At 37.0% G+C, this 25,138-nt stretch overlaps 5 protein-coding genes across 7 annotated transcripts; 2 read left to right on the top strand and 3 right to left on the bottom strand.

Moving 5' to 3' along the window:
* Positions 1–81: 81 nt before the first annotated feature.
* LOC133519944 (gonadal protein gdl-like) lies at positions 82–3,973 on the bottom strand. The gene is made up of 4 exons (XM_061854156.1): positions 3,679–3,973; positions 3,427–3,587; positions 1,516–1,649; positions 82–792 (listed from the first exon to the last, which is right to left on the bottom strand). The coding sequence occupies exons 1-4, from the start codon at positions 3,777–3,779 to the stop codon at positions 658–660; spliced, it is 531 nt and encodes a 176-aa protein (XP_061710140.1). The 5' UTR covers positions 3,780–3,973; the 3' UTR covers positions 82–657.
* Positions 3,974–4,269: 296 nt separating this feature from the next.
* LOC133519921 (osteopetrosis-associated transmembrane protein 1-like) lies at positions 4,270–6,932 on the top strand. Its single transcript, XM_061854127.1, has 5 exons — positions 4,270–4,668; positions 4,843–5,150; positions 5,535–5,770; positions 6,323–6,494; positions 6,665–6,932. Exons 1-5 carry the CDS (start codon positions 4,586–4,588, stop codon positions 6,715–6,717), a joined length of 852 nt encoding a protein of 283 aa, XP_061710111.1. The 5' UTR covers positions 4,270–4,585; the 3' UTR covers positions 6,718–6,932.
* On the bottom strand, positions 6,921–8,503 carry LOC133519924 (chromatin modification-related protein MEAF6-like). The gene is made up of 4 exons (XM_061854133.1): positions 8,194–8,503; positions 7,853–8,056; positions 7,735–7,771; positions 6,921–7,606 (listed from the first exon to the last, which is right to left on the bottom strand). The coding sequence occupies exons 1-4, from the start codon at positions 8,338–8,340 to the stop codon at positions 7,170–7,172; spliced, it is 825 nt and encodes a 274-aa protein (XP_061710117.1). The 5' UTR covers positions 8,341–8,503; the 3' UTR covers positions 6,921–7,169.
* A 206-nt stretch (positions 8,504–8,709) lies between these two features.
* Positions 8,710–11,950, top strand: LOC133519922 (peroxisome biogenesis factor 2-like). 3 transcript variants are annotated; one of them, XM_061854129.1, is made up of 6 exons: positions 8,710–9,002; positions 9,189–9,257; positions 9,345–9,422; positions 9,622–10,047; positions 10,284–10,505; positions 11,367–11,950. In XM_061854129.1, the coding sequence occupies exons 2-6, from the start codon at positions 9,225–9,227 to the stop codon at positions 11,448–11,450; spliced, it is 843 nt and encodes a 280-aa protein (XP_061710113.1). In that variant the 5' UTR covers positions 8,710–9,002; positions 9,189–9,224; the 3' UTR covers positions 11,451–11,950. The 3 variants fall into 3 exon arrangements, with proteins under 3 accessions (XP_061710113.1, XP_061710114.1, XP_061710112.1); XM_061854128.1 differs by having other exon boundaries at positions 8,714–8,998; XM_061854130.1 differs by lacking the exon at positions 9,345–9,422 and having other exon boundaries at positions 8,710–8,998.
* A 1,190-nt stretch (positions 11,951–13,140) lies between these two features.
* LOC133519910 (cuticle protein-like) lies at positions 13,141–24,738 on the bottom strand. The gene is made up of 4 exons (XM_061854108.1): positions 22,961–24,738; positions 21,686–22,810; positions 14,912–15,011; positions 13,141–14,129 (listed from the first exon to the last, which is right to left on the bottom strand). The coding sequence occupies exons 1-4, from the start codon at positions 22,967–22,969 to the stop codon at positions 14,023–14,025; spliced, it is 1,341 nt and encodes a 446-aa protein (XP_061710092.1). The 5' UTR covers positions 22,970–24,738; the 3' UTR covers positions 13,141–14,022.
* Between the last annotated feature and the right edge of the window lie 400 nt (positions 24,739–25,138).

Below are 25,138 nucleotides of genomic sequence, written 5' to 3'. Positions count from 1 at the left end.
AAAAAGTATCATAGAAGTTGTTTGCATATAAGAATGTTCTTGTTATGTGCGTCTGGGGTGCATGTGGAATTAAATTTAAAATTGTATTAATATTTTATTACCTAAATAAAATATACAAATTATCCAACATCATACAACATTTGAGCTTCTGACAGAGTTCAGGAAGTGTTAACATAATTCACATGTTAACTAGATTTTTATGATGTCAATATACATATACAACTTTTTATAATCACCAAATTTATACATAAGTCACAGTGCATCAAAGCAATACATAAGTTTGAAATAAGAGGTATACATTTCCAGTGTGCTTGAATATGGTATGGTAAGGGCAAAAAGCAAATAGCTTTTTTTATTGTTAACCTCTTGAACGCCAGACGGCGAAGGAATATGCCGCGCCCCGGACGCCAGGCACACGCGATTATTTAAGCGAAACTGAACTTTATGGAGTTCCGCGAAATTTCCTATTGAATTGGCGAAGCTGTCGGCTGTAGCCGACGTTGGCGTCCTTGGCAAGACTTTCCGATGACGGCCAGAGCCGACTGTGGCGGTCAATAGGTTTAAGTACATGCAATGTGTATTGTAATATAATTTTCATTGAAAAATTATATTGACTTACAATTTGATTTCTTTTATAATAAAAAAAAAAAACAATTGTTAAGGAATATCCATCTTGCTTAGCCTCAATATGAAATCTAGGAGATACATTTGCACTTTAACTTCAATAGGTTTATTTGTGACAAAAAACCCTGGCACTCCAGCTTTTTCCAGTGTCACTTGTTGATCGCTCACCTGCAAAATCATTAATATAAAAAAAATTGTGACTTCCTAAAAATTTACATTGATTGATTGATTGATTGATTTATTTATTGGTAAAATCGTTGTTTTACAAGTCAGGATTACATTAAATATTTACATAATAAGATTAAATAACGAATAATATTTACAAATTATAACATTTACAACTAAATCTTATATGTATAATTAATCAAGCATTAAGATGATACTATTTTTACGCGTTAATTATGAACTCCACAAAGAAACTCGTCAACGCTGTAGCATGCCTGTGCGATTGCATGCATTCATCATATCATCGGCCAATACCTATTCCATCTCAAGGGTATTAGGGAGTTTGATCTTTACCAATAATACCTAAAGTTGCAACGTTGCAAACCTCATCTTATAAACTCATAACTACTTTTAGAGGAGATAAAGAGGTCTGCAACTTTAGCCAACAATATGGCATAAGCCGGGTCCACACAGAGCGAGCATACGCGCGAGGCAATTTCCTCACGCACAACACGGCCCGTGTAGAGGTGCCTCGGCCGAGACGGCGCGATCGGGCGTGGAAAAAGCGCGCGCGCGAAAGGAAGTTGCCTCGCGCGTAGGCTTGCTCTGTGTGGACCCGCTATATGTAAGCAACATATATAAGGGTGTTGGGATAGTTGGAACACATATAGTGAAGTTGTGCAGTTTCTAGTTCATATTTCAAATTGAGTATGCTTGGTTTCTTACTTTTTGATCCAACTGGATAACAAGTTTCATATCGGTTTGTTTAATTTCTTCTTTGTGTTTTGTTAATAAGATTGCCCTCTGCAATTCTAATTCTTCTTGATTTGGAGTACTATTGACCATATTTTGAATTTCCACTGAAACAAGTGAAGATAATAATCTTATAATTTCTTGGGTTTTTTACCGCAGGATGGTAAGCAGTTAACTAACTGGGGTTAACCAGTTATACTTGGAGTTAACATGGTTACCAGTACAATTTGACACTGGATTGATGCTTTAAGGGCCACTTGCACCAATCACTAACCCAGCGATTAACTGCTTGAATCTGGAGTTACCATGGTTACCAGTACAATTTGACACTCGGTAAACAGTTTAATCTGTTAACCCTGGGTTAGTGGGATGGTGCAAGTGACACTAAGGCCCACTTGCACCATCCCACTAGCCCAGGGTTAAGCGGTTAAACCGCTAACCCAATGTCAAATTGTACTGGTAACCATGGTAACTTTAGGTTTAACCGGTTAACCCCGGGTTAGTAGAATGGTACAAGTGGGCCTAAATAATAGATTTTATCACTCTCATATAAAGGCACGTGCAGGCAGGCGAAGGAGGCCCTCCCGACAATCGACCCCAGTTTGTCGAGGAGGCTGAGACAGCTGAAGAGGCCACAGCTCCGGCTTTTGACTGGGGCCATAACCGGCCACGCCCCACTAAACAAACACCTACTAACCCTACGTGTTACAGATAGCCCCCTCTGCAGAGCGTGCATGGAGGAGGAGGAGACAGCCGCCCACGTCATTCTAGAATGCCCAAGGGTGGCAGAATACCGGGCACAATACCTCGGTTCCCCGGGGTCTCTCCCAGAAGTCGTCGGCAACATCAAGGGTCTGCTAGGCTTCCTGGTAGAGTTGGGTTGGCACGAGTAGTGCCGTCAACCCACCATCACGCAAAATAGGCGCGAATTGCGACGTCGAGTTGCGGAAACCCAGCCCGCGAATACGAATACGAACGAATACGAATCACTCTCATATGACTAAAAATAAGTTAAAACTATACCTACTTAGGCTTGAATAACACAGGCAAATTATTTGTTTGGTACAGTCACCATGAAATGGATAGTGACAGCCAAAGTGATCAAATATATGTATTGGTACACATGCTTATTGCAATGGTAACAAAGGTGTGTTATGATATATGTTGTTATTGGCTATGCTTATAAGTATTCATGTTTTTTAGGGTTCCGTACCCAAAGGGTAAAACGGGACCCTATTACTAAGACTCTGCTGTCCGTCCGTCCGTCTGTCACCAGGCTGAATCTCATGAACCGTGATAGTTAGACAGTTGAAATTTTTACAGATGATGTATTTCTGTTGCCGCTATAACAACAAATACTAAACAACAGAATAAAATAAATATTTAAGGGACCTCCCATACAACAAACAATTTTTTTCCGTTTTTATAGATAATGGTACGGAAACCTTCGTGTGCGAGTCCAACTCGCACTTGACTGGTTTTTGTATATTATTTATTATAAATGCTGTAGAACTTCTCAATAAATAAATATTTTAGGCCACTTTGGTCGACACTATCTATTTTATGCTGACTATACCTTGTAGTGGTACCCTAGATATAATAAAAGAAAGAGTGGTAAAAAAAGTTTAGATGGACAGAATGATATAAGAAGAATTGAAAGAGGTACATGGATGCAAACAGCAAAGGAAAGAAATAAAAGCTATGGAGGAGGCCTGTGTTAAAGGATGAGTTGAAGTTCAAGTTGTGAAACCAAATTAATGTATACTTTGTAACTGAAAACTTCCATAATTAAGGCTATTATCTAATGATAATCATCATACATTAAAAAATAATAATAACACAATTTTTTTCAAGGGCAAAAATTACAAAACATAAGTAACTTACATGTATGCCTACTTATTATTTGCAACCTTTGCTGGAACAAATGTTTTTCAGTCACATGTTGTATTTCCATTAAGCCTTTGACTATTTCAAAAACAGTGTCGTTCAAAAGACAGTTAGCTAGCCCAGAGAGAAGCTCAATGGGAACTCGCATCTGGTACTTTCTGAAAGAGGAATTGAGGTTATCAATTTATCATGAAGGTATTATTACGATAATATGAGTATGGCTTGTATCAAGCTGGAACACATCCTTACGGTGGGAGCTCCCTGGCCATATCCTGTAGTTGTTCCAATAGAAAATACAGTTTCCTTTGCAAGACTTCTGGTGTTGGTTCAACAAATTCCATTGGCTCCATTTTTTACATTAAAGTGGGTAAATGTGACTTTAAGAGTAAATACACAAATACTATGTGCTTCTCCTATTATTACTAATCTTATTTAACGACATAAAGTGGGAGAACGGAACTCGCTACTCATAACAAGCAAAGAGCATATAATCACTACGTTCTAAACTTCTAATAACAAGTATAGCCATTCACAACACAACAAATTACAAAAACAAAGTGAACAAAAAATTAAGTTAATAACAAAACTGTCAAAACTAAAACATTTATTAGCGTTTTAGAAAAGATCTCAAACGGCACGCGCAAATAGTGAGAAAGAGAAGTAAACATATAATTGTCTCATTATTGTTGATCCAACCATCTGAACCATCTATGCATTTATTGTGAGATACAGCTATGCATCTCTTTTACAAATGAAAGAGATGCAAAATACGTGCCAATTATTAACAAGTTGGATTGTTTGTGGGGTCATAGAGTATTATATTCTTTGGGTCATAGATATTTGTGTCAGGCGCTGTATGACATTGACGAGATAAACTATTGGCAAATTGACATGACAATATTGACAACCAAAACAGAAGTCGGTCAGAACAGACTCGGACGTCTAAGACTCCCAACAAGAAATTTTAATCGCTGGCCCTTTGTGTGAAAACCCAAAAGTTAAAAAAGCTTACAGCTCGGAAGAATACATTCATTTAATTAGCAGAATCTTAGTGTACAATTGTAATGTATTAAAAGAGTATTGAATGTGTTAAATGGATTTCCATGGATGAAAAAGAACATAGTTAAATAGTTAACTTCCCAGTTCACTCAGGCTCATGCCAATCAAAATGTACCTAAATTTCTTTAGCTGCTTTGTCTTCATCTTGAACTTTCAATTATTTACCGCTGATGTGCCATTGTAAGTAGTAGTAATACTTGTTTTGCTCCTGGTTACTGGTTAAATATATCGTGTACATTTTTCTTAAATTTCTTTCAGACCAACCTAAAACTTAGTTAGCAAATATGTACCTACTGTAATAGTAGATAATAACAAATATTCAAACTACTAAAATTAGTTGCATTATTTTTTCAGGTCATCACTCTACAATGCAGATGGTGGTTTATCTAATGACTCAGTCAAATGTATAGAACTCCTGAAAACATTTGCTCAGTCTGCTTCCAACTTGACAATGTGCTCCATTATTTATGCCAGGCCTGTACGGCTCTGTGAGAAGTGTGTCAATGAATATGTTAATTTTGTATTGGATTTTAATGAGTTATTAAGCGCAGAGGATAATGGTACAACTTGCAGATCTTTATTTATATCTCAGGATAGATTAGATGCGGTGCTTGAGTTTCAGACTCACATTGCATCAGTTTGGGATAAAGGAAATTGTAATAGTAAGTATCACACTTTTTGAAGCATTATATCTTTCATAATATGTAGGTAAGATTTTTTGTGGGTGGATATTTTAGATACAATATATCTATATAATTTATGTACAAAAGGCCCCAGTAAGATATGCTGCACCGTACCTGTGCTAGGTCTAGGTATACAAAATTCATCATATCTATGATATTTTTGTTTATAATGAATTACCCCCTTATTCATAAAACTTTATCTGCCTGATTTAGTTAAATTATTTTTAACCCTTTCTTACAAATACACAAGTCAAAATGACAGATAAAGACAATTGATTCATAGCTAATTCAGGCCTATAACACGTTTATGAATAACGCCCTTAGAGTATAAACTGCACTTTGCTTAAATGGATTATATTTCAGATTGTTTTGAGTGGGATGGAAGTATCCCTACAACATCCAATAATACAAAAAAGTTTGACAAATTACACAATGAAACTATGGATTGTATCCTTGATAACATAAATAAATATGGGAATAACACAGACAAGGTGTGTGAAAACTGCATGCAACTGTATGTAGAACTGGATGAGTTCTACAAGTCCCTGAGCACTGATGGCATTGGTGTTGACAGTGTTTGTATGGATGTGGTAGACCTGGTGAGTTTATAATGTCTCTATTATTCAATTTATTATACAACTGTTACAGGGGCTCTTCATTTTTTTTTTCATATAAGGCCATCAGGCTTAGTAAGTTTTTGGGGGGCAAAGCCATTATGGCTGCTGCTGCTGTCATGGGCTCTCCAACTTTTCTTTTCACAGCTAGACCCCTGGTTTCATACATCAGTATTAAAATATCTGGGAGACCAAGCTTTTCTCGGAAAACATAAAAACGCAAAAATGCGCGTTTATCCAGAGAAAAGACCTGGCTAGATCGATTTTTCGCCCCAGAGAACCCCCATATAACAGATCTTATCAAAATCGTTAGAGCCGTTTCTGAGATCCCCGAAATATAAATATACAAGGATTGCTCGTTTAAAGGTATAAGATTTATACTTGTACATGTTTCCTTCCAACTGTCATTCTTAAACATAAGTATACTTTTGTTTGTCTGTTTGTTAAAAGAATTGATAACAAGTTTATATTTTATCAAAGTACTTTAATTAGATACAAGTAGGTAAAACACAAATGTTATTTTAATATTTTTTTTAGATGAATACTACAAGGTCAGTGTGGAGTAAAGACCTGGACTGCTGCAAGTTAAGAAGGGCTCCAGAAATAGTATTTTTGTGCTGTTCTGCTATTATATCAGCGCTGCCTGTACTTTTCTACCTAGCCATGAGATATTGTGGCCCAATTAGGGACTTGCCTAATGTTTTAAAACGTAAGAAAATAATTCATATATTTTAAAGAAATTTATATGCAGTGCCAACTGTACAAACTGAACTTTTAGAAAAGTCTCTGGAGTAACATCTTTCTTAATATGTGTAGATATTAATATTTATTAAATTTTACTTTATGCATCTAATTTGATTGTTGATATTCTAATTCCAGAATCCAGATTCAAGCAGACATTCATGAGGTCTAGTACTGGGAGGATTAATTAACCTTTGGTATGCTCCATATATATTCAGCCAAATTTAAGGCAAATTGTTGACAGGCACATATGCAAGGTTAACACTCACTGCCAACAACCTGCTAGGTGGTTTCTTTTGTACAGTGGTGGGGCAATAACTGTTAAAAGTAAATATAAATAAGGGACAAAACATATTTTGTAAAATAATGCCAAAGAAATCAGAAATAAAAGACATTATTTTGTTAACATCTGTATTTTATTGTTGCATTCCAGAAAGGCTATCACAATTGGCAGTGACTTCACAGCAAGACTTGTTTTCTTCATGCTGTACTGGATAGGTGATGAAAAATTATTTGTTGCATGATAACATGACCAGTTGTCCTAGCCATGCCGGAATAATAGATTGTCCTTAGGCACATCATTCATGGAGTTGTAGTTGTACATTGTAATATTATTGCATTTTAAAAACTCATCTAAAATGTTTTATCTGTGTCTCGCTTTCTTGTTATTGTTCTTCTTCACACTACTGCTACTATTGCTATTATTTAGTTTATGTTTTAATGAGTTTGGTGTTGTGTCACCCTTGTTTAACATGTTCATACTTGAATCTTTGTCTTTTGGGGTGCCAGGTCTGCTGTCCAGGCCAACAGCAGACAGCATTTTACTGTCACTACCAAATGCTTTTTGCAGCATCCCGGAAGAGGCAGCTATTTTCTGGGTAGCATTCTGTTTAGTTTGAGAATGGCTGATGACCTTTTCTAAGCCATTAGTGTGTTGTTTGCCAGAAGGCTTTGAGGCAATGCTCTCTGTGGAACCATGAATTGTTGTGTGGTTCAAACTGCCAATGTTCAAGTTGGAGCTGATTTGTGTGTCTGATGAATCCTCATTTGTTTGTGACTCCGTTTCACTATGCCTTTCATCTGTAAAGAAACAATAACAAAATCATTAACTATTATTCTGATAATAGTGTTGTTTTTTTATTTATTTGGAGCATTGGCAACATAATAATAGTGTTTAGTTGAGGTATCATAAATATTGATGTACTTACTCTTTGCTTCCGCTGGATCAACAAGTCCACTAACAGCCTGCAAAAAAACGAAGTCATTAAATTAAATATATATCTATTAAGTGGTTACATATACTAGTAGATTTAGAGAGGAACTTACTGCCATAGACGTAATGGAAGATTTAGAAAACAGTCGTTCAGCTTCTTTGAATTTCCGATTGCGTTTGTCTGCTTTTGAATTGGTGCTCTTGTTTGTTGTTAGGTATCGGTCCCAGCCACGGATTATGTTGCCATAGAGCTGCGTGTCTTCTAGGTAGGACCCCTCAAAGGCATATATTTGCCGTTCCAAGTTAGCCAATGTCTCCTAAAATGCAATAAATTTATAGAAACATGTCTGTATGTTTATGTTCATCATGTATGAACGTCAAGTGGTATGATTCATAGGAGATAATATTGTAAGACATCCCGGATACATTTTTTTGAATAATTGTGCATACTAACAGCCACTTCAGCCTTTCTCTTTACTAAATCAGCTAGTTCTGCTCTTGTGTCAGCCACAGAAACAGAACTTTGTTTTGACGCCATATTGATTTTAGCAGCGCGTACACTTTGGGTTTCATCAACAGGGCTTTGCGGTGACACAACCATATCGTTATTTGGTGATTATTTACGTGCTCATAATTAAATATCAATAATAGTGATCAAATTAATACGGCAAAACTTTATATCACAACAAAAAACGATAAAATAGGCACATAATATCCATTTTCAAGAAGCACTCGCTCGCTTTCACTTTTGACAGATAAGACATAGACAACCAAAAAGTGAATTGAACCAATATGGGTGAACGAATAGAAGAATGGTTAAGCCTGTTTACATACGTGCCGAGACCTGGGCTCCTACCGGGAAAATCGAAGTTCGTCAATTGCGGGCATTTTTCTCTGTCACTCTAATAACGTCTTAGTAAGAGTAAAAGAGAAAGATCCCCGCAATTTGCGAATTTCGGTTTTCGCGGTAGGCCCCCTGGAGACTGCTACCTCATTCCACCGCGTAGCTGCGTCGCTTGTCAAGTCTCGGCACGCATGTAAACAGGCTTTACAGTGAATTGAATATTTATTTTCTATTTGAGCAACTGTTTAGTGCTGTGAGTGTTGCATACTGCTAGCATTTTAATGCTCGTGCCGAACAGAGCATCTTTGTGACCTTTGACACTTGACAGTGACAGTATCACAGTAGAGATGAGAACTATGGACAAGGAATGAAATTGAAATCTTTGATTGAAATTTGATCAAGTTTGAGCCTGTTTGTACGTATGTTTCCTACTAATTTATTTTATATGCATTAAATAATAATTTAAATAAACTATACTTTGTTTGTCCACCATATAACACTCTAAGTCCTATTATTTAGAAGAATATAAGAATATATTTGTCAGATTCAATATTTCAAAGTAGGTATGTTGCTTAGAATATTATTTATTTGTTCTTATTTTTCAGACAAACATATTTGTATAAGTATTCGAAACTTAAGAAATGGCTATAAGTTACATTCCTCGTGTGACACAGGTATGCAAAACAATATCGACAATAATATTCTTGGACTATATGTTTATTCTCGAGTGCAAAAAGTGTATTGTATTGTTTACATTCTAGTTGGACGCGGGCCAGTTGGATGAGCAGCTGGAAGAGCTGCTGAAACAACAATTATTTAATGCTACCAAATATTTAGAGGTCTGTTTAATTTTAACACATTGAGTGCCGGGAACCCGCTCGGCGGGCGCTCTGTTCGTAGTCGCTTTCCTCTACAAAGCGGGAAAATGCTAGAATCGGCTACGCGTGTAGCGCTACGAAAACGTTGGCAGTGAATGTGTTAAATTTAATTAGAACTTTGAATTATACTATAGTAAATTAATAAAAATAATTATTTCAGCCAGGTATTCTGCAGCCAATTCTACCAGAATTAGAATTAATTCTCCGAACATGGATATTCAAATATTCTGTCTATGACAACAAATGCACTTTTGGACAAAAAATGCTGTCATTGAAATATAACACAAATAACTTCTCCAAGTCCAAACTTTACTGGTATTATGGGTATACAATTGGATTAAAATATGTAAAAGATAGAGCTATATACAGTTGGACTTCTAATACTAAAATACAGAATTTTGTGTACCAGTTAGAAACATTTCAGTTATTTGCGGATATTTTAAATTTTCTGAGGTTCATAAGAAGTGGCAAATATCCTGTCCTCATAGATTTAATTTTGGGTTTGGAGTTGACAGCTGATAAACTCACAAGAGAGGACTTGACTGACTTTTCATGGACAAGAGAACTTCTATGGCATAATTTTATTGTAAGTATTTTGCGCTTAGTCCAGTAAAATAGTTTTCTATTCGCTACCTCGTTCCCACGCAATATGGTTGTTGATTTGCAGAAAATACCCAGCATAAACTAACTATAGTTTCGTTAGATTTTGTGACAACATAGTTCATTTATAACATTTATCCTGTCTTATAATTAGGAGCTTGGTCCAACACACTTTTATTGTTATATATTTTTTTTATGGAGTTTCTGTATTTTTTTCTACAGGAACTAATAGGCACAGTCATATCCTTGATGAACATATTTGGACTCCGAAGAAGGCTCAGCAACATATTGAAGTATGTGTGGTGGCGGCAGCATGTGAAGCCAGTGTTAAAGCCAGGGCCACCCCTTATGACCCACCTCACTGTATGTGCCTGTTGCTCTACCAGGCCTGTTTTACCTCATACCATGGGCTGCTCACATATCTTCTGCTATTATTGCCTGTCGGTGAGACTGTCTTTGTGCTCTTTTTGGTTATGTGCAAACAATTTGATTTCGGAGCAGTTACTTTCCTCATTATACTGACAAGAATGTGTTTTTCTCATGGCTATCATAAAGTCCTGACACACTTGTATAAGCATAAATTTAATTTGGGTTTTGAACTGTTATATATATAAAAAGTTTCAAATTTAAAAGAACAAATATTGCCCTGGGTTATAGTCACTGAGGCAAGTAAATAGAAATAAAATGGTTGTCTTTACATACAATTAACATTACGTTTGATTGCAGTCATATGAGATTTAATTGCCAAGTTACATGGTTTATAAATTATTCTTCCATCCCGATCTTTGTACAAGCTATGAGATAAAACCCACAGTTCAGGATGCTGGCGCACCTCACTAATTACACTTTCCGTGTCAACATTCTTAATAAGGACAGGGCGCTTTTCTGCTCGACTGCACTGGGCAAGCGAGCGTACAGCTGACCGGTTAGCTTTGCACTGAGGGCGCGATTGGTGCTATTAGCGCGTCAATGCACCGACGCACGCGGCGCTGACGAGCGAGACCGACGCGTGTCATCAGCGGCGCGTAGCAATAAATCTGCCGCGGACGTCAGCGTCGCTGTGTGTTATCCGTACGCTCGACCGACGTCAGCGATCGACGTACGCGTAGGAGGAAACCAAGCCTAAATGATGTTGAAATTGCAACTGTGACATCAAAGCATTATGTTTCATATTTGTATAAAAAGCATCCCTTTAGTGGCGCCCCACTGGAGAAACCTGTATAAATAGTTCAGTTACGTTTTAATGCAATACTTGTAAATTAACAAAGTAGGCAAGTGTTTTAATAGTTTCTTTTTTGTTTTCAGACCAATAAAATGCTAGATCCTGACTTCGCGTGTCCTAAGTGCTATTGCAAAGGAAAGGAGATAAATAGATTTACAATGGCTTAAATGATTAAGAGAATTTAATATTTTATTAATTTATGAGGTGGAGGATTATAATTAACAGCTGTGGAAGTGTGGACCAAAGACAAATAAGGTACAGTCAGCATCAAATAGATAGTGATGGCCAAAAGTGGACAAATATAACGTAACACATGTTACCATATACCTGTGATATCTGTAAAATATATTAATTTAACTATTATGTCCATTTAACTGATATCAAATAACTATTCATTTTAATTTAAACAACTAAGTCATCACAGTACACTGAGGAACACCACAGAAATTTATTGATAGAAAATGGTTAGGTACTATAGTTTTGTTTATTATCTTATTACATGAAGTAGTTTGTATTTGTATGTATTTCGATGCCGGCTTTATTTTAGAGGGGTATTCTGCTCTCATATACCAATTAGCGGTATTGGTGACTTGTTATAAAACTAAATGATAATATAAATTTGTTTATTGTTTACAATTTGTACAATATATGTATTTTGTTTACAAAATGCTATGTTTTATTCAATCGTTACCTTCGTACACAATATACTAATTACTACGTATAATAATACTTACATGAGATGGAAATACAAATCTTACATTAAATTACTTACAAACTATAGAGCACATTTATATTTCAACTAGGTCACTTTAGGATAACTTGAGAAAATAACTTTTTAGATTGGATTACTCGAGTTAAGTACTAAAATTACGAATTATAAGGAACTCCGGATGCGCCTCGGTTTGGTAAATCTATAAAATAATATGAATGAATCAATAGCGTAGTGGGATTCTGAGATTTCTATAAAGGGTTATTGCATCTATCCTTTTCCCGGACACTTTCTGTTATCTACCTGCTGGAGGGACAGGGAAACAACACGAAAGTTTCTTGAAAAAGGATAGATAATATGTACCTAATACCTCCATGTCACATCTCCTAGACCCCTACAACGACGCACGAGCATCTTTTCTCATTAAGCAATGTTGAAATGAGAAAGAAAACTAATAGACTATTATCTCTTTCACATGTTGCGGTGTCACTCGTGCTTGCCCCTGCTCCTTATAGTTGAGGAGCTACTGCATGTCGAACGGCGTAAGTACCTATACATTTAAGAATTCTGTTTGGTTACATATACTTATTTCTTAAGTAGAAAAGACATGTGTGGCTTATTGCGTACACGCGATGCATATTAATTATAAATTAAAACAAACATTGCGGCCATGTCAGTTGATTGCTGGTTGATTAGCTTCGGAAATGCTATTGATAAATAAAAAGTTGGCGCGTCCTATTTTGGAAGAGGCCAAAAGTTATGGCACAAGTCTATCCACATAAAATCCTTAATAAAAAACCATTTACGATTTCTTACGAAATTAAAAAAAGAAATCTAGCATACCTACTTTATACAAAGAGAAAATCAATAAACCTATAATTTTAGATTCACTGTTTCGTACCTGTCATTTCAACAGAATTCACATATCAGTAAATTTTAACAATTTATAAGTCATCATACCTACTACTGTTATTAAATTGCACTTATGTTATTAAATTGAAGTTTTTTTAGATGCTAAGTTAACAATATAATGTGAAAATTTAAACGAACTATTCGTTACAATATTATTTTGCAGGGACTGTAAAATACATATGTAGCTTGCCTGAAGAAGGCCTGACTTTTTGACATTGAATAAATCAAAAATAAAATAAAAACAAAATAGTTTATTTGGTATCTAGTAGAATTTAAACAATATTGGTAATGGATACCTCCTGGTAAGTATAGCAATACTTGTGTTAGGAGGTACCGCTCCTTCCTGACGGAGTTTTTTGGGTTTATCTCAGTTGACTTATTATTTTATACGGTACATTTTGATAGTTTAACTATATCTAGCTAACTATATATAGCTTATATATATAAATAAAACTATTTATTAGCTCAAGATAGCTCGAAATAGAGCTAAAATCTAAAATAGGTCCTCACTTTCCTTGTTTTTATTACATGTCCGAAGGATAAGATATAAGTATTACCGTCGCGAAGGCTCGAAGGATCTTTTGATATTTTGTACAAGATGGCTTAGGTTGTTTATTACCTTGGGATATATTTTATCATCGGTAGGCATGAAAAAGCAATCGTTTAATTGAACTGGTTTCTAGTTTTGAAACAGAAACAGTCTTGCACAACACTTTCGGATACCTAAATAAACTGATAAGTTAATAGCTGTCATTCTAATAATATACACGATAAGATGAAGTTTTAAAGTTCTGGGCAACCATAGTAAACCGTAATATTCGGCGATTAGAGCCAAGGTACTCCACAACTTTGCTTATATGAACGCCAGCAATATTAGGCGCCGAAATTGATGCTTCTGTGCATTTCCCATTTCTTGCAGAGCGTAAGTGAACGTTCGCTTCAGAAACACCTATAAGCAAGTGTAAGCTTCAAATACGCAAGATTATTACGGATATACTTAGTTGGAGATTACTCTCGTACTCTTTCGTGAAAGCTCTCTAAAAAGCTGTCCTGGGTCAGTTTTTGAATTGCACTGTTATTGAATCCATTGACGTAATCCCCATCGTCCATTTAGGGCACTAGTGGTGTCTGTCATTGCGCACGTTGGCGTGGAAACCGGTCTCCCAGTCGGCGACGTAGTCGACGGTGCGCACGGAGCCGTCCGGCTCCACCAGCGAGTACTGACCTGGATAACGAGGCACACTTATTGACAGGATTGATGACACATTGCGCCGAAGGCGGCAATTTAGAAAGGACTGTATAAATGAAATGTATCTACCTACGCTTTAAATGTTTTCTGTCATTAGTATAAACAAATCATCAATATCAATATCACATTATATCATCACATCTCAATCAGAACATTTAATGTGTAGGTAGATGCGATACACATTCTGTCATTAACATAATATCATCATCAATAGATATCACTCTCATTAATCATCACATCAATGCTCATTTACTCTTAATCGCGAAATCGCGATGGACGGGGCACGAGGATCATCGAATAATAATTGAGTGTAAGTTCAAAACAAAGTATGAGAAACATGCCCACACTTATTTCAGGAGAGGGTGGCTCTAAATAAATAATGGCTAGATTAATTGGCTATGGGTGAAATGTGAAACCTTCAAAACCCTTCAGCTTATTCTGACACTGAGGGCAGCTGCACTTATAAAATAACTGTACCTTTGACGACTGCTCCGTCGTACTGTTTCTCACAAACACCCGAGTTTCATATCGCTAATTCATACCCAGAATGTGCACAGCGAAGGTGCACAATCTGGGTATGAATGGAATATTCAGTTATCGTAGGTATAACATAACGTTGCCCTTGACGACTTCTCCATCGCCCTGTTCCTTTTGGTGCACGATGTCACAGATGTGCAGGTTGTTCAAGGCGTACTTTAATACTGACCGCGGGTGCACGTGCTGAAACGATTAACCGTTATCTTAAAAAATAACGTTACCCTTAACAACTTCTCCGTCGCGCTGTTCTTTCTGATGTTTAATGTCGCCGGTGTGAGGGTCGTTCACGGCGTACTCGTACGCGTAGCGGGGATGCGCGTCCTGCGAATGATTATTATCATTACTTACTAATTAACCTACTACTATAAGGGCTAAATTAGGAAAAGCTATAGAAGTGATAATATCAGTTCTACCTACTTGTAGAACTAGCAGTAGGCAGTGTAGAACTGGGGCGCTACTGATGTTGTTTAAAATACTTATATTTGTAACCGCAAGATTGTCACTAATCTTTAACTATCTACCTATTTCTGTGTTCAGTTCCATGGCAAGCTGCGTATAGGTTCAACGAATAGGCAGCATATTATTACCTACATATGTGGAAATAAACTGATCGGTATATTTGATACTGCAAACAACTTTCATACTCATTAGGGTTTGGATTGATGTGTTCTTACATAACACAAATATGTTGAATTGTTGACCATTATTTAGTTGAATAATTTTATGTTGTTTCTGTGTGCATCGTTTAAATAAAAAAGTGGCTGTGACATAATCGGAGAGACAGACGGACATGACGAATCTATAAGGGTTCCGTTTTTTGCCATTTGGCTACGGAATCCTAATAAACCAAAGTAGATAGGTAATAAGGAAAAATGCGAATGTACTAAAACTTGAATATCGATCGTCATTGATGACGAATTGATGTCAGTTGATCGATTGACAGCTAAAATATAGTACCTACAAGTTAAAATCGTATCAAACAACTGTACCCCTAGTGTAAATTTAGTCGATAGCGAAACGTGACGTACGCGTTTGCGTTAAGTTTCATTTTGTATGGGTTTTTGAACAGCGCGCCAAGCGGGACGTTTTGGAAAGTCAAAAATCTCATACAAAATGACACTTAACGCAAACGCGTACGTCACGTTTCGCGGTCGAAAATATTTACACTAGGGGTACTGAACACTAATTATTGAAAATCAAGATCGCATACTGTTTGCAATAAAGGGCACGCTGGCAAACCAATAAAACATATTTAAGGTGCGTGAAAAGCGCGCGCGAGGTTAGTCAAGCCAACTAGGGCCGCCTGCGCATTTCGATCCACAATCCATCTCGGATAATGCCGTGGGAATGCCAGTTAAAGTTTAATCGAGCTTTCGTAAACCAAACCATGCGCTGCAGATTGGTACTTGGGAATCAAATTATCATTTCAGTTTCTTGTTGTTACTAATTGGTTATGAGATCATTACTGCCTATCACCACGTTCGTTTATTAATTTAGAAATAAAAAGGTTAAATTGCTTAACAGATCGTAACTATGGTGTCATAAAAGGGCTACCTTATTTTTAGGGTTCCGTGATACAAGCGGAAATTTCGGTTGTGGTGTGAGATTTTTCTTTTGGCAGTAAGTACCTATAGTATAAAGCTGGAGAGTATAATAAAAGTTAACAACTGGGGTACATTATATGTATATCACGATTTTCCTATTTGAATCTCAAGTGCTGAAAAAATGAAAAAAGGGTGCAATGAAAATTAACATTTGATCCTCTCAACTTTGCGATGTCTACAGGAAAGACGCGAACGCGGAAGTGTGTATGTCATATACCTACTTTGAGTCTGTCTAATTGTAAGCCAACTCTGCACCTACTTTGACACAACAAAGTGTGGAAGTGCTATTTTGTTATCGAAAATCCCGTGCATATGGCCCGACTCTACCAACGACATTCTGTGTAGGTAAGCTAACTTCATAATATAAGAATACTAGATCAAAATCAAATTGTTAAACAATTCATAATATATGCTGGTACAAGTACATTTATGATCTATTGTATTATACTGATCTAGAATAAAAATACAATATTCACCGAGTACGGAACCCTTTACTTGCTAGTAGTTCTAGAACTACATTATTTTTTTAATAAAATAAGTATGATGATAACATCGCTATTAGGGTATGTACCGAATACCTGCCACTTCTATTTCATTATTGGCACTGCCAGACATTAGTTACATTACGCACACTCACAGAGAAATAAGCGCGCTTAGCTCTTAATCGGATTACATTGCAATTTTTGTCAATAAATTAATTGTAGTCATTTAATAAGGCTTTGTGTCATATTAGTTAAGAGGGTTAATAATATTAATTAAGATATGATTGCTAAAGTCTAAAGTAAATGTCACGATTAGAAAATTACAGTCAAGTGCGAAAGTCTTCAGAGATACCAGCACCTGATACAGTAACTCACTCAAGTTGGAAAAGTATGTTTGGTAGTTTCAACCAACCGATCGATATATATATATATATATTATATAGAATAGATATGCTTTGATATGACACCGATATCGGATCGGACGATGTGAAAACGCTCTTACTCCGAACATTTAGGATTACAAGTTAGACTTTTGAATCAAGGACGCCAAAATCGGTCGATACACACACTATACTCTATATCTATACTGTACCTACTAGACATTATTACGCATTATAATACCTTATAACTGTTGCAATGTCAAGTAGGCCAGCCGCGAATGTTTAGTCATTAATTATAATATACTAATGGGTACCTACTTACCGACGTTAGGTCTATATCTATTTGTCTATATAAATAAATTAAATGTATATAAATATGGAACAATCCTACATGTGAAAAATAGTGGGGATTCGCTAATCTTTCCGTAACTAAGTCCTTATTAAGGGCATATTCGGTATCGTGTTCTGATTAGGAAAAGTAGAAAAAACATTGACAAAAGAAATTACAAAAACATTACAAAAAAAATTGACGCAAAAAAAAAACTGGGGCAGGTCGGCCATGTTGGCCAACAATACAAAGGTCAAAAATATTTTACGTCAAAAATAATTTTCTTCTACCGTTTCCTAATCAGACCAAGAAACCGAATATGCCCTTAAACGGATCCCCACTATTTTTGTTACACCTTGTATATCTACATTCATGTCTTAAATATCCATTAAAATGTACTTACGTATCGAGTTATTTAATAAGGGACATTGTACTCGTAGTAAATCTTGAACAGGCTATTACGTTTTGGTATCATAAACAAGTCATATTATTACAAGATATCTAGTTCGATATTTGACACTTACTGGCAATGAAATACATTGACAATCGCATTCATGTATGTTATTGAGAAAAGTTTTCGTAAGTTGATTTACTACTTAAACCATATCCGATGTTTTGCTAAGGTACTAAAGAACATGTAATTAGACACGGGATATATATATTACCAAAACATATCTAAAAGTCACATTGGGAAACCAGTCTTGTATAGTGGGACGTAGAGTTAAAATTCCTAGTAAGTTTAAATTGCAGTTGGGACTTTTTGGTTTTAAAATAACAACAGTTGCTTTGCTGTTATGATGCAACCCGAACTTGAGCTAGTTGATGTCTTTTGTATGACGAAAAAAGCACTGGCTTCGGAATTGAAATTCTCTTTTCTTTACTTTTGGTTTTGCACAGACGTTTTATAAATAGGGCCGGGTACACATATGGTTTGGTGTGTAACTTAACCTATCAGGCTAACAGGCAGGGTTTATCAGGCGGGCCGTATGCTTGTTTGCCACCGACGTAGTATAAAAAAGGTATATTTCTATAGGATAATGTTCAAAGTAAAATCTTGAATTCTGAACGACAACTGATTTTTCTTCAGCATTGCCTAGGAAAACTAGGACAATACGATGATAAGGTATGTTTTCTATGTTTCAAAATATTTTCAAAGTGTATTGGGATGCTGCGATAGACATGTTAAACCAAGTCAGGTAGCATTTACAAACATCTAAAATATATCTGAATTGTATAAGCGAAGAACATGGGCTCACGATTAAATACATACACAAACCAAAAAAACACACACATTGGTTACGCATAAGCGGTATTTGTAACGAGAATTGCCTCTTTGTCTCGACTTTTATTGTTGAAATAAAATTCGCAGTATACTGTTTGTACTTTCCAAGCATTCATACGGCCCGATTCGAAGAATGAGATACGATAACGATAAGTTCTGGTTTAGATAAGTTCTCATTCAGATATCGTTTGTATGTCGTATAATTGACAGAGAAGCAGCTTGATTCGGGCAACCAATGTCACTTTGACGTTAAAAATATCGTAAATAGATCTTATTGGGATCACAGCGGAATCGAAATAAACGTCAATTTTGACATGTCGTTTAGTTATCGATCTTTCCAAGATCTTAAACGTGTCATAATCATTCTTCGAATCGGGCCGATAGTCCTAATTCGAAAATGGAATAAGTTTCTGTCAACATAAAGTCTACTTAAGTCTTTCGCGCGTAAAAAGTTTTTGTGTTATGCGTCGGAGCGATTGCTACGTAGTATTTAACTAAATTATTAAGACAAGTATTCGATTGAGTTTTTTCACAATCCGTTATATTGCATATGTATATTGTGTCGTACTTAATAATTATTTAGAGAAAAAAGCGCTGGTGGCCTAGCGGTAAGAGCGTGCGACTTGCAATCTGGAGGTCGCGGGTTCAAACCCCGGCTCGTACCAATGAGTTTTTAGGAACTTATGTACGAAATATCATTTGATATGTACCAGTCGCTTTTTGGTGAAGGAAAACATCGTGAGGAAACCGGACTCACCCCAATAAGGCCTAGTTTACCCTCTGGGTTGGAAGGTCAGATGGCAGTCGCTTTCGTAAAAACTAGTGCCTACGCCAAATCTTGGGATTAGTTGTCAAACGGACCCCAGGCTCCCATGAGCCGTGGCAAAATGCCGGGACAACGCGAGGAGGAAGACTTATTAATTATTTACAAAATGATTATTTTTTATTCAAGTTTCTAAGATGACAAACTTATTAGCAAAATAACTGAATTTTCAAAAGAGTCGCCATATGGTCGCCATGTCACGGACTGTTATTAAAAAGAGTTAAATTTTAACTTGAGATTGTTCAAGTTTACGGAACAACGGCTTTATGCATCACGCACATAAAAAACTTGAATTTGGTTCGAACGTAAAAAGGAATGACGTACTCGTATTTCGAAATATTAATTTTGTCATATCAGTGAATCTTGAACTACCATGGATCTTACCTAAACCGGCTGCACGAAAAAATGTTATGCGTACTTCTATAATGTTCATGTTTTCGAGCGTTTAGTGTCCATTTAGTTAATTGATACAGGCACAAACTTAAGAGGAACTATTTTGATTTAATGCAATGAAAGTGATAAAGGAAACACTAGAGAAACAATAAGAACATTGAACAATGAGAAATAAATTTGAATCGTGACTTATTTATTGAAATAAAGATCGATGCGCGCTTGCAGTGTATTGTGTGCTGATTTCAACCTTGCGAGGCGGCGCTTGATCGATTGAAGAATTAACAATAATAAACCTAAATGTAATTTGTTTCAGTGTTGAGTAGAACGAATGACATGATCGATTAAGCGATTATATTATATATCACATTATTAGTCGGTTTCTATGGAATAATTGAATATGTATTCACTTGTATGTAGGTAATGTCGACGTCAAAGATATGTTTACACTTTTGCACCATACTCCTTTGTAAAAAATGAAAATATATCTTTGACGTCAACTGCACCTACTCATGAAGTCAAAATGTGTGGCAAACAACTGGTGGTAGGTAAATTGGAACCTAATTAGTTTGCCCGAGCAAAGAATTTTGCTCTACCACTAATTATTAAACATTTTGAAAAAATAATAGCGAGTACAGAGAATGCCTAAGGATCGCTTTCTGCCTTTAGGAAATCTTGAAATGTTTAACCGTGATTCGTGACCAAATCATAACAGAGATGACACTTCCACGATTTCATTGTATCAAATTGTGGAAATAGACCATTTGAAGCTACAACGTAATGATGATAACTCTTTAACGCATATTAATTTTGTAGAACAAACAGCGTGACTAACAATATTAAGAGGCAAAAGTAAATCAGTAGGTCCTCTGTAGGTACATTACACAATTTGCTACCGTTACGGTACGGGGTAATTGGTCAAGATTTTGACGTGTGCAAAACTCGTCCTGGGAGTCAAATGAAGTCGATCAAATCTGTTACGTCACCTATTAGCCGGGATATGAAGTAATGTCACGCGTGCTGTAATCCGGGACGCGGTGATTAGGTGCATTTTGTACTGTGTAATATATTCTATCAAGCATACGATGCCTAATTGATAAGAGGCAGATTAACCGGTGAAGGAGATTTGGCTAATTGGAGAACGTACGAGTACTTGATGGATTTGCAAACACTTCGACAACGACAAATAGCAGCGATTATTGATGGTTATTTTTTTAGTTATTTGAGACGTTTCCATTACGCGTAAATTTAAGATATAAGAAATTCTTATGTAATACACATTTTGGAGTTAGAGTTATCTATTTATTAAAGCAAAGCTAATTAAATAAACTACAATTTTTACAAGAAGTAATATTTTTACTATTAAGTAGATAAATATATTGTTTAACACAACAGCTCGTAAAAGCTCTCTTTATTCTTTAAAACCTGATGAGTAAATTGAATTTTACCCACAAGAGTTTCCTCAAGTTGGCTGTTAAAATTGACTTTTAATTGATGTTTTTGACTGATAAATATAGCATTTGTTTGGAATTGTTATGTAATATTTTACAGTTATTTTTGTGACATCAAAACCATGAATCGAACTTCAATAAATCTACCTGCCAGCTCTATTGTTGGTGCTATTCAAGATTTGCAAACACATAACTATGTATTCACCTACGAGCCCTATTAACTAAAACTAATAAGGATAACTTTTAAGAACTTACATAATTTTGTAGGAAGTCCGTGTGAACATTTTTGACATGAGCGATCCTCGCTGGAGCAGCCACGGCGATGTTGTGGTTGACGGCCACCGGCGCTGCGGCGTACTGCGCGATGCTCCCGCCGGAGTGATGGCTGATGGACGACGTGGAGTACGCCACCGACTGACCCGCGTGCTGGGAGATGACTGGAGCAGTGTACTGGGTCACTGCAGGCGCAACATGGGTAACTGCTGGTGCAGCGTACTGGGATACAGCAGGGGCGAGCTGAGCAGACTGGTATTGAGCTATCACTGGCGCTCGGTATTGCGAAGCCACTGGTGCGACGGGCGTCAATCCAGAAATAGGCGCGGTTCTATACTGAGATACAGCAGGCTGCGCTACCGTGTATCGTGACGGCTCAAAAAGTTGGGGAGTCTGTTGTCTTAGGGCAGGCGATGTTGCGTATCCAGCAGATGGAGCCGCATACACCTGCGCTACGACTGGGCTAGCCGTCTCCTCCGAACTGTATGCTACTGCTGATCCGGCAGCGTATGAAGCCTGTTGCGACACTAAGTTCTGAGACACAAAGTTATTTTTGGGCGCAGCTAATGTAAATCTGGCAATCAGCGGAGCTGCTGTCACTTTGGCAATGATGGGCGCCTGAGCGTACGTTGCGAGAGGTGTCACTGTTTTCCCAGAAGAGGCTGCTGCTGATAGGCCGGCGGAGGTGGCATAGCCGTGAAATTCTCTCTGGGCTGAGTATGCAGGAGCAGCATTTGCGTGTGAAACCAGTGATGAGGTTTGGAATGCCGGTGTAAGTTGCGGTTGAATGGGTGCAGAAACTTGATAGGCTGCTGCTGATTGATATCCTGCTGCTGCTTGGTATGCAGCTCCTGTTTGATAGCTGCTAGATCCAGAATACTGATACGCAGGGGCTGAGAGCACTTGTTGTGAGGCTACAGGAGCAGCCACTTTTACTCCAGTGGTGGTGAGCTGAACGGCTGGTGGCAGATACGAGTAACCGGGACCGGAACCCGTGTGGCCGTTGTCACAGTTCGGAGCGGCTTGCAATTGGCTCAAGTGGTAGTTAAGGTCCGGATCGTGATACGCGCATACACTCGTAAGCGTCAACGCGAGGGCCAATATTACCTGCAATAAAAAGTTGAATCACTTGAAGGGACAAAAGAAACACTCAATGTGTGTCAAGTATTCTGCATTCAGGACTGGGTCATTATGGTTTTAGCAGTATAAAATTTGAAAGTACCATAAAGTAATGCATAATTTTGAAGTCCAGCTTACCGTATTCATTTTCGATTTTTTTTATCTCAGTGGTAAAGTTTACCTAAAATCTGTATCATACAAAATTTGTATCTCATAAAAAATTAGTCAAATCCTCCAAAAATATTAATGTATTAGCCAAAGTTGAGCGTGAGCCGAAATGAGAGCAAAATGAGTCGGCCAAGACTTATATAGCGATCTCATATGTGTAAGAACGGGTCATACTTTTTCACGTTCGCCTGCGCCGGTGGGCGCGGCCGCGCGCGCGGTGCGCGCCGATCGCCGACCTAGCACAACACGCGCGCAGCCCGAGCGAGCTCCAACGCGGGTCATAGTTCAACATAGTCCTTCAATAAACTTTAAGCACGTCCTTTGTCATCATTATCGAGATCGAGGCATGGATTTGCCATTTGCTTAATTAAATCATTGTACCTACATGTTAACAATCCATTTGTATTAAAGGTGTACTGCAGTAATGAATAATAAACGGGCAAGAGCATGTCGGGCCACGCTCAGTGTAGGGTTCCGTAGTTACTCTTCCGTCACAATAAGCTAAACTGGAGCTTAAAGTATAGTAAATTGTTAACCAAGGGATGAAACGGTACCTTTCACGCGAGTTTAACAAATAGGCAAATTTGCATAATCAGTACCTAATTAAAGTAAGTCTTTTTACTATGAAGGGGAAACTTTTTGGGATAACTCAAAAACAGCTAAACTGATCATGTCCGCTATAGTTTTCATTTAATGTCTTTCTTAAGCTCTACTTCCACGATTTTTTTCATATTTTTTGGACCTATGGTTCAAAAGTTAGAGGGGGGGGGACACATTTATTTTTTCTTTCGGAGCGATTATCTCCGAATATATTCACTTTATCAAAAAATGTTTGTTGAAGACCCGTATTAGTTTTGAGCACACAAGACCTTTCCAACGATACCCCACACTTTAGGGTTGAAGCGAAAAAAAAAATTCACCCCCACCTTACGTGTAGGGGAGGTACCCTAAAAAAAATTAAATTTTTAGATTTTATTGTACGACTTTGTCGGCTTTATTGATTTATATATCCATGCCAAATTTCAGCTTTGTAGCACTAACGACCAAGGAGCAAAGCCTCGGACAGACAGACAGACAGACGGACATGGCGAAACTATAAGGGTTCCTAGTTGACTACGGAACCCTAAAAAGGACTAGGTAGTGTATGTACATGGTTTATATAGAGTCCCCAGCAAGCCAGGCCAAATTTGACATTCTCATACAAACTGAGTTTTTCGTTCTCATTTTAAAACTACGTGTTGTATTGAAATGAAACTTTGCACATTTAGTGACATGAGGTATATCTATGTCCGTAATTAATAAGTTTATATAGCACCAGCTTATAAAACAAACTAAATAGAGCAAAAACAAGTTTTGTATGAAAAACTTAAATACGCTGTATTTTTAAACTATTACAGGCATAGATATACCTTTCCCTATTTTAAGTACAAAGTTGCAGAGAAATATAGCTAGTCGCTTTAAAATGAGAGCGTCACTACGTTTGTATGGAGTATTAGAAAATAATGGACTGTCATTTCTCCATATAAATGTATTCCCTTTTTACTTCCCCCCGCATTACAGATTTTTGTTTCATACCTTTTATTAACGAAACCATTAATCTAAGCCCAATTTATATAAAAAGGTTCCAAAATTAGCAAAAATACAAAAATTATAAGATCGCCAAGTTCAGACTATCAGCAAATCTATTTCATGAAAATTAAAAAAAAAAAACAAAACGAAGTTGAAAGAAGGATTTCTTTGAAGGATTCCTGGCATTCTGAAAAATAATTCGTTTTTTTTTTAAGTTTACGTTATAATAATTCTGACTGACTGTTTCCTAATTATTAACGAGGTTTTGTTATTAACGAGGGGGGGCGGGCTTAGGGTCGGCAATGCGCATGTAACTCCTCTGGAGTTGCAGGCGTACATAGGCTATGGAGACTGCTTACCATCAGGCGGGCCGTATGCTTGTTTGCCACCGACGTAGTATAAAAAAAATTGACCTAAAATCGGCCCAAGCGGCAGTTGATCGGCCCAAACAACGAGCAATATTTTACTCAAATATATTCCTAACCTTTTTCAAAAAGCCTGGTGGTCTACTTTTATCTTAAAGACACTTGTGTTACAATGAGGGTGGTCAAATAAAGTCGTGCTTGGCTTGGTCCTACA

This window comes from Cydia pomonella, chromosome 7 (assembly GCF_033807575.1).
Source record: "Cydia pomonella isolate Wapato2018A chromosome 7, ilCydPomo1, whole genome shotgun sequence".
NCBI lineage: Eukaryota > Metazoa > Arthropoda > Insecta > Lepidoptera > Tortricidae > Cydia > Cydia pomonella.
Note: the sequence above shows the minus strand (reverse complement) of the source record. Positions and strands in the feature narration are given on the sequence as shown.